At 36.7% G+C, this 10,209-nt stretch overlaps 1 protein-coding gene across 1 annotated transcript in view; it reads left to right on the top strand.

The window, feature by feature from the left end:
• The window catches only part of RAB2A (RAB2A, member RAS oncogene family), a 43,069-nt gene extending 33,274 nt beyond the window's left edge, over positions 1 to 9,795 (top strand). Inside the window, exons 7-8 of the mRNA XM_012572043.5 lie at positions 5,981 to 6,049; positions 8,152 to 9,795. Coding sequence (XP_012427497.1) covers positions 5,981 to 6,049; positions 8,152 to 8,247 — 165 coding nt within the window. The 3' untranslated portion in view covers positions 8,248 to 9,795. The remainder of the gene's footprint in view (positions 1 to 5,980; positions 6,050 to 8,151) is intronic.
• Positions 9,796 to 10,209: the final 414 nt, after the last annotated feature.

A 10,209-nucleotide genomic window follows, 5' to 3' on the forward strand; every position in this document is an offset into this window, starting at 1 on the left:
ACTGATTCTCAAGAAGTAAGGATACCTAGCTGTATTTGGAAAGCTACAGTAATTTAGTGCATTATTATTTCATTCCAGACTGCTACTGTTAATAATGATAATGATGTGACCAATCCTAAGCCAGAAAGTTTTCTTGATGCTGGTCAGAGCAGTGCTAAACAACATCACTGTTCAGAAGCTGGTCGCACTTGAGTTGTGCCAGTGTATCACTGACTCCTGGTGTGGAAGCTGGTTTTAGTAAGTTGTTTCCCATATGGAGGGGTGCCTATGTCAAACTTAAGAGCATTGTTTGTGTTGTTACAAGCTGTCTGCACATAAATAATGAATTCATTCTTGCATTCTATTTAAGATTAAATCAGTATAGACTTATGGTTTTAACTGAGCAATGGAGCACTTCTGCTACATGGAGCTTGATGGTCATTCAGTGGTTCTGTTTCAATTGTAACTTAAATTTGTCTTTAGGCAGCTTCTTTCATATTTTTGCTTAAATGAATAACAAATATTTAGAAGTCCTGTATCTTCAGCAGTGGCACAGATAAGAGAAAGGAGAAGCCCTTTTGTAATATTCTGAAGGGTAAAAGTGAAAATCTCATGGAAAGATTAGATTCTTAGGTATCTAAAGTTGAACTGATTTTTAGAGTGTTTTATTTCCCTTGCAACACTCCCTTAACACAACTAACAGCTGGAAACAAACAGTTGTTTGACATGGTAATACAGTAAGCAAGGATTTAGTTAATAAAACTTAAAAATCATAGGATGTTAATAATTTTCATAGCAAAGTAAAGTAACACACAAGAGGTAATCTGACTAGCACTTGCAAAAGAGCAGGATTTCTAGGTCATGAGTCTTTTAAAAAAAAAACCAAAAATACCCACCCAAAAGTAAGGTTTATCTTTATTTGTATCAAAACCAGTATTCCTTCAAGTTCCTGGAAATCAAAGTTCTGTGACCTTTCAGATGTGCAAAGCTGTCATTTTAACCAGTTTCTCCCATGAGAAAATGGGGCGGAAGCTTGTGTAAGTTCAGCTAAGGAAGGGAGAAGGGTTTCATTTCTTCATTACAGCCATTACCTGTTTCTAATGAAGATACACAGTTTTTAGCTGCCTGTGGCAAATCTTTGGATTGTGCCCCAACTTCACAATAAGGAACACTGGCTCTGCTGTAGTTCTTGAGGCTTCTGGGCATCTCATGGTATGATGAGACTACAAGGTATCAGTTAACTGAGTGTTTCAGTCTTTACAGAAGAGCATGAAATGTATGATACTGCCTGGCTGACCTATAGATTCCTGGAGAAGTGGATTCTTAGTTCTGGGGGGTTTATCATCTTTTTTTACCTCAAGCATTCTGTCCTGTGTAACTGTTCAACAACAGTTACAAGACTTATTAAATCAGTTTGAGCTCTAGTAATGTGTATCAGCTCAATAAGTTTGTCAGAAAGATTGTGTCTCAATGGGAACATAAATTGCTGTCAAGTTCTGGTTTGTGTCTTTGCACCTGTACTTCAAATATAAGGTTACAAATGTGTTGGGGTGCTTTTTGGGGTGTGGGTTCATTTTTTAACATATTACTGTGCTTATAATTAGTCCCTTTGCATCCCTTTTAGTGTGCTATGTTTCTTCCTGAAAGATCACTTAGCTGTAAAAGCATTGGCTTACTGTGGGTGCATAAAAGAGCTGCTCAGAGCTTTGGAATCTCACTTTATTAAGTGGCCGTCCAGTGCCACTTACACACTTGGATGGCGAATGCTTTAGGCATAGATCCGTTTGTTTTCTATGTTGTTACTGTTTCCAAATGCACTCTTAAATAGTAATCTAACTATATCATATCTTACTGCTAAAAGATAAGATAGGAGATTCGAGAGGAGGAGGAGGAAATTCTAGGAGTTGGCTGGGTCATGCTTTAGAATTTGTGATATATTTAGCCTTTAAGCATTCCTCGTGCAATTGTAAGAAACAATCCAGGAAATAATGATTGCCCAATTTTTATTTCCACACATTAAATTTAATTTTAACATTGCCACCAGAGGGCAGCATGTTCCTTGAGCTGGCCCTGCTTGTGATCTACCTGATTATAGGCAAAGATGAACTTGTAAAGGCTTGAGTTGTGAAAAGTATTGGTGATTCATTTCCAAGTTTTTTCCAAGTTATGTTCAGCTTATAGCAGAGTCTTAAGATTGTTGTCCTGCCAATAGCTTTCTGAGAAAGTGACATTATTGGCATCTACAAGTAAAAACTAAATGCAGCTACCCTACTATTCATGTTCTGGTGCCCCTAGCTTATTATTACTCCTGCACACAGCTTCCATGAGACAGAGGTATGAGGAACTTACTTTCTTACCTGTTTCTTGTAGTGTTTTTACCAGTTACAGAATTCATTCTTCCTGGATTTGTCTCAAGGGTAGTAAAACTGTATTACTTGTTTATTTGTGTGATGATATGAATGTTGAAGTTGATTTGGTTCTACATTTAGTGTTTGTAGGATTAATTTACCTTAAATGCACTGTCTGTAGTGTTTGCTAGTTGCAGCTTTGGGTTGTTTCGGTAGTTTTTTGGGGTAAGCATTGTGAGACGTGACTTCTTGATTCTCATGTTGCGGTATGATCTGGGAAACTCCTTATACAAATAATCTAAAGTGACAATACACTGATATATTGTGATTTAAAAACCTCTTTTGTTGGCTTTGCAGTAGGTGCAGGCATGACACAACAGGCAGATCACATCTTGCAAGACTCACTTTCCCACTTGTACAGTAATGCACTTTTCCTTGAAGGGATATTGCTGTTATTTGGGAACCTAGTTAAAATGAGCACACAATTGAAAAACACGTTACATTAAAACAAATCATTGAATAACTTGTATAAAGCCTTTTTTTTAATGCCGTGGTACAGTTATATTCAGCGGTCTCATGCAAAAAAGCATCAGTAAGTTGGCTTTAGAAAATGAACAGAGTTAAACATTAAATGTAAACATTTTCCTGAAGATACAAGATACATCTTGAATTCTCACAGAATGTAGTCAAGGATTTTTATATTTGGAAGTCTAATGTACTGATTTTGCAAAAGTCTCTCACTTCCTTTTATGAGTAATAGAGGTATTGTGTACAAGGGCATTGCCATCTTTCAGGTGATTATGTATAAATGCAGGGTGAGTCTAGAACTGCCTCTCCTTGTAACAGTGAAGATTAACCTGGACCTGATTTGGGATGGAAAGGCATGAGTATCTTTGTCTAGTGTTTTAGTAGCAGCAGCGTTATAGGAATGTACAGTGCAAGTGCAGTAGGCTTGGTAGGCAGCCAGCTGAATCCTTGTGGGCTTGCTGGTGAGGTCTTGTGTGGAAGTGGCAAAACTGCACCTGGATCCAAGTTGGCGTGTGAGGTGCTACAGCTGTGTTCTTGCAGTCCCCTGCATGTGGTTTCATAAATCTAGACTGGATTTGAGGGGAAATTGTTCTGTCTTTCTGCATTTATGGCTCAGTTAATCTGAAAATAGGATAAACCACCCATAAATAATTAAGAGTTTATAGTATACTGCGTGTTCCAGATAAGAGTGAGAACATGCAGTATTAAAAGAGATTTTTGGAAGAAGTCAGTTCTACCAAGTTTACCTTCTTGTCCTTGATAACTGGGGCACTAGCATGCAGTGCCAAAATCTGATGAGATAGACTTAAAGCAGGTAGACTGCTGTTTTAGTGATGTTCTCCTGTGATTGCGTCTGCTTACACTTTGAATCATAAGTTAAGTTGACTTAAGATACATGGATAGGAGAAACAAATGGAAGTATCAAGGGATTCAAGTCTCTTTTCAAGGCTGATTAGTAGCAATATTTTAGAATACATACAAAGAAGAGAACATGAGGTAGACTTACTACGTGCTGTGTTGTTATAATTTGTTTTCAAATAGGAGTTATTTCTGTGGCCCAGTACAACCTGGCATTTTGCTATGCAAAGTAAGAGTATGTGCTGTTTTAACAGTAAGTATGTTGTGCACCAGAGTCACTGATGGGAATGGGGTAGTCAGATTATGACTTCAAGAGAACAGTAATAATAGAACTGAGATTAATGGAATATTTGGATTTTTCAGATCAACTGTTTCTTGGCCAATATGTTTAATATTAAAATATACTGTACTGAATTCAGTATGCTCTTTCGCTTTGTACAGTACAAGTGTAGTAACAGAAGGAAATTTGTGTTTGTGCAGTGCTTTTTTACAGTGCATTTTACTGGTTTTTTGTGAGGATGGATGCATTGCTACAATGACTGCTCTTGAGTGTAGTATCCAAAAGTTAATTTATTCTCAGTTGTATCAGTTTGGAGTCTGTTAAAATTCTGGTTTGTTGCTCTAAAGTAGTTTTTATAGATTTAATGTAATTCTCATGAAATTAATTCTAAGAGTCTTGGTGTACTTAGCCAGCATCTTCTAGAAGAGTTAGAAGTGCCAGTTGTTAAGTGCTTGTTTACATTAAGTTATCATAACACTTTTTTAAGACTTCAAGTTCTGTTTAATGTCCCGGTGAAGTAGAAGTAAGGATCCTCACAGAATCCAGCTGTGTGAATTTTCAGAGTTGACTTACACCTTTCAGTGGGCACATGTATGAGACCATTACGATAATTAGCATGTTATCAGGAACAAAGATAAGTTTGGATTTTTTTCCTTACATAGAAAACTTCAGTTTCTGAAGAATTTGAATCAATTCGTAGTTGGCTGAAAGCCAATTTTTCTTCTCAACTGTAACACGTGTTTGAAAAACGAACTCGCTTCCTAAGTGCCTTGTGAATCTGCAATGATTAATTCTTCTCATTATTTTGCTGCAAATTCTCATGACCCTCTGTGATGATTCGATCACCCACTTAGAGTTTATGCATATTCATATCTCTCTGCTCCTGCTGCAGTCGTTCAAGTCTCCTTCACTGGCTGTGGTGTGTGCTTGGTGCAGTAATTGAGCTGCAGTAGATTGATTACTCTGGGGAGCTGTAAGGCCTTTAAAGGTGAAAACATATCAGTCCTGTTAATTAGGAAACAAAGCTCTGGTGGCAAGTTCAGCAGTCAAATGCTTCCAGTGTAGAAATGAGGAAAGGTATGATTTGTTCCTCTCCATGAACCCTGTTTACTTTTTTATATTTGAATTAGATCTGTATTTGCTGTAATAGGATTGTGCAGAAGGTAACATGTCTTGTATGATTGCATAGTGTTGGTATTTTAAAGCAAAAAGAACTGTATGTTTATTGTAATTACTAGCTGCTGTTAATCACCTCCTAAATTATACATTATTTTAGGCATTACTTGACCTGTAAAGCTAAATGAGAGATGAAAATGGAATCATTGATTGTAAACTTTAACCAAAAACGTCTATATCAGTCACTTGTTCAGACCTGAGTGTCAAAGTATTTTCTCAGAATTAAAACAATAGATTTTTAGAAGTCATTACAAAACCTGGGGCCTCTTCTTTCTACTATTAAGATGTCTGTTGCCCATTGTGTGCAAGATTAGTTAAAGAGAACACGTTCTTAAAATTAGATGAATATTAAATGATAGCGTAAGGTTTCAGCCAGCAGACAGCATCCTTACATCATCATTGTAAGTACCCTGTGGTTTTATGTTGCTAAGCACTCTAATCTAGAGTGGCCTATTACAAAGATATTAAGGGTAGGGGAAACCATCTGCCACACAATCTATCCATAAGGGTCAGAAATAAATAATTTAAAAGTAATTTATATATCTTAGAAACCACTTTTTCCCTGTAATTACTGGACAACAGATTGTAGAATACAGATGTTATGAAAATGCCACTGTTTTTGTAAACAGCGTGTGATCCATTGCTGCTTCAGGGTGGGTTATAGGATACTGTTGTCATACCTGTTTCTGCAGAGGTCAGGAAGGAAAGTCTCACTGAAGCAATTGCACATGAGATTGAATTCCAATTAGTGCATCGTACACCAAAGGATATCTCATTCATTGTGTCTGTGGTCTTTTTTCCTCTGTTTTAGGCATTTATTAACACTGCAAAGGAGATCTACGAGAAAATCCAGGAAGGAGTTTTTGACATTAATAATGAGGTAACTTTTAGTACTGTCTACTTTTTTAAAGTACAGAATTCACCTTCCCTGGAAGGCTGGACAGTAAAAGATTTGTCTTTTCCATTTGGCTGTAGAATTGTCTGCTATTGTGATAAAAATGGATTAAAATAAGTGACCCTATCCATCCATGAAGCATCGCAAAATAATATAAATCCCCAAAAGAGAAGAAAATCCACTTTCATCCACTTCTCCATATGGTGTCATCTGTTTTCAAAGATAATTTTCCACTATGTAAATGGAGGACCATGTTGATATGCCAGATGCCCTCCATGAGCTGTCCAGTGTAGGGGAGGGATTGCTTTGAGAGTTACATAAAAGACTTTTGAAATGTTCCTGGTTTAGGTGGCTGGATACTGTAGGGAATAAAAGATTAGCCATTTTGCTTATGCACATTACTGAAATTACAGATTATTAGGGCCTTTGCCTTTGCTTGTTTAGGATGGGGGTGGAGAGCTGGAGGAAGGGGAACAAGAGCTAGAAAGATGTGTAATGTCTCTTGAATTTTGAAATTACTGTGCTGTTGAAAATCTTGCTTTGTAACACTAGTATTGTATAATCTCTCTGTTAACAGTCTCATAAAAATTTGACAATGTGAGGTGATCAGTCTTTCCTGAAAATCAAAATGGGTTTTTTTATCCTTCATGTCCCTGAATATTGCTTCTGAGTTGCTTAGTGAAACCACATGTGAAAATCTGCACCACCACTCTCTTCTGTTCGTGCTCTGTGGAGAGGTGTGTCCAGACCATCAGTGTGATGCTTCTCTTAAACATGACCATCCTTTTAGGATTGTTCAGAGTAAAGAGGGAATTGGCAGGACTCAATATATTGAGCAGAAATAGTTACTTAATTTTCGATATGAGAAAATTAAGACTATTGAAAATATTGCTCATGACTTCAGAGAGGAAAAAATCAGAAACTTCCGTAGTACGCAAAGTAATGCATCAGGATACTTGTAGCTCAATAAGATGTGAACAGTAATCCTCTAAACTAATTCTGGAAAGTGTGTGTGCATGTTGGTGGAACACTTCTTAAATTCAGTTCACTGATGAAAAATTTAAGATCTACTTTCACATCTTTCCTGAAGAAAATGCAGTTGGTACTGCAATATAAATTGGAGAGCAGAGTGTCTGGAAAAGCATGCTTGTTGTATCTGTCGAGTTTCATATAGTAGCTGACTGCTTTACTGTGCCTTACCGAGCTTTGATTGCAATATGCTGTCAAGAGCCAACAGTCCGTGCTACTTATTTGGCTTTATGCCAAGTCTGGCTTCTTGATTCCTCAAGAAGTTGCTATCAGCCCAGAGGGGGCAAAACCAATGAGCCATAGGGCATGCTTTTTATTAAAGGGGAGTCAAAGAGCGAAAAGAAACCACATCAGCTGCTGTCAATACTAAGCGAGTGCCAGAAACCCGAAGGCTACCACTGCTGCAGAACAACTGCCAAGCACTATAAATCTGAGATTTGCTGTGACGCAAAGTTTCCTTAAGAGCTTAATTTCTGAAGCTACTGTATTACTTTTCTCAAAGTGCTGTATTTTTAGGTAAAATCCACTTGAGGGAGTGAGGGTTAAGATATAAGTGTGATTTTGATGAATGAAAGAGCTACGCTGTGTGTGGGTTCTTGGCAAGTAGCCATGTCTTTTGGGATCACAGAAATTATTGATGACACAGAACACTCGTATGCCCTTAGCCTCTACAGCTGATTCAACACAGAAAGAAATGCTGTCTAGAGAGGAAAAGTTTTATATTAAACTTGTGAAGATTTTGGCAAGAGGGAAGAGGTTATACATTCTTAGCAAATGTTGTGTATTTTTAAGCTATATGCCGAGTAGTATTCAAATGCAATTCTTGCTCTGTTTTTTTTAGTAGGAGTTTAAGCTACAGAATGTAATGTGGATATAAAATTTAAATGAGAAGGAAGGCATCTTACTTTAAATTATATTTAATTGCTAAGAAAAATTAGAAACTTTGATTTATTTATTGCATACATTAAGAGAACTTGTTATATGATCTTTTAAATAGAAAAAGTAGCTTTTCAAGTATATTCTAAAATATTTATGCTGTGTATTAAACTTCATTTCAGGCAAATGGCATAAAAATTGGCCCTCAACATGCTGCAACCAACGCAACACTTGCAGGCAATCAGGGAGGACAGCAAGCTGGAGGAGGCTGCTGTTGAGCCTGTTTTTACTTTCTAGCTGCCTGGATGAGGCCTACTTACTTGTTTGTTCACCCTTCCCTGCCCCGCTCGCCTCCACTTCAATTCAACTAAGACATGAAACTTGTAAGTTGGTTTCCTGTTGCAGAAGACTTTATCCTTCAAATTCTTGTATAACTTTGAATAAATGGTTAATGTTCACTTAAAGACAAGATTTTTGAGATTGTATTCATATCTATTTACATTTGATTTCTAGGTCAATTGATGTGATTATTTTTGTTAAATGTTGTCTTGTGCCCTTGACTACGAACTGAATTGTATTAAACACTACAAAGTCATCTGAGTATTTTAATCAGTTTGTGTAGTTAGGTTTCCCAGCTCCTGAGGTTACCTAATGTTTAATATTGTAGAGCTGTCCTCAAGTTTTTTGTCAATTTTCAAGGTTATGAAGAGAAGCAGAAGGACTCTTTTAATTCTGTATTTATCACTTTCTGTATATATAGTTTAATAACCTGCTTGGGTGTACTTGCCAAGCTAGAATTCTTTAATGCATTTGCATAAAATCTATACTACTTAGAGCTTGAAAACTACAAAAGCATTAATAGGAATTGCTTGGATGCTAAATTTTAAGCCTTTTTGACATTGTTAGCATGTTCATGCTCCCCTGTCATTATCCTGAAGTCCAAGAGAGATGCTTAATGTATATTACTAGAGGCTACATATGTGCTATCTATTTTAATGCCAAATGTTTGCTGTTTATCCACAATTTCCACAACACCTCTTCAGAAATGGATTAGCTGTTTGCCTTAACAAATACTGTAGGTGAAAACAGAGTATGGATGAAAAGTAGAGGAGGGTTGATAAATTTAAAATGGCACATTTTAAAAACATTAATCTTCTCAACGTTTGTTTTTTTTTTTTTTCTTGTTTGCCATTTGATTTCTAGGTATATTTTTCATGCAAGGACAGTTTTTCAACCTAAATGTATAGTGGTTGTGTAAAGTTTTCTTTTAGTGACAACTTGTAATCCTAAATATATGGTAAGCATCTTGTCTATTGTGAAGAGGGTGTGAAAATAAAATCTGCCAGTTTGGAAATCTTGATGAAAATCAAAACTACAATGTTTTGTTACTTATTATGGTGATGACTGGGGCAGGGGGGCATATTTTTCCTTAAATGAAAGGGTTGCAACACAGCAAAACAAAATCCTGTGTTTAAGTGTTTATTTGTTAAAATACGGAATGTTCATGTCACCTTTCGTACATATGTGCAAACAACTGAATTTCCATCTCATCCTATTTAAGTAATTGCAGACAAAAGGGTGATGCTAATGCTAGGCCATGCTTCATGTACTGGGGGAAATAAAGGGGTGGGGGCAGGCAATGACTGCAAAACTTTTGTCTTACCGGACCAATATTGACTGCAACACAACACTGGAGGAAAGGGATCCTTATGTCACCCATTTTAATTGTCAGAACTTGAACATCCAGAGTGAATAAATTTCAGCCTGACGGGTGTAACATAGCAGTGTTTCTGAGATTAAATAAAACTTGAAAAAATGGTGTGGAACCTTTTGTTGGTATTTTGGGGAAGGGGGAACCAGTATGGATTTATGTTAGTTGCTGACTTCACTTCTTTTTTACACACTTAGTAACATTTTCAGCAATGTAATATAATTACTTTCAACTTTTAAATTAAGAGGTTACTCCGTTTATGTTCTTTCAACTGTTACCTGTTTATTATACAAAGTTTGCATTTATAGCACACACTTACTGTTTCAGTTGAAGTTTGAAAAATGTGTTGCATGACAGTAAAACCATAGGACTGAACTGCATGGATGACAAGGGAAAATGGGCGTGTCCTAACTAGCTGTTTACAAGAAGGAGTGAAGGAACACGACTATTAGCTTGGATTAACTATTTGAAGTTTTTTTCATTTGGCAATGTTGTAGAATTCAGTTGCTTGAGATGAGAGAAAAGTGTG

The sequence above is a fragment of the Taeniopygia guttata genome, chromosome 2 (assembly GCF_048771995.1).
Source record: "Taeniopygia guttata chromosome 2, bTaeGut7.mat, whole genome shotgun sequence".
Lineage (NCBI taxonomy): Eukaryota > Metazoa > Chordata > Aves > Passeriformes > Estrildidae > Taeniopygia > Taeniopygia guttata.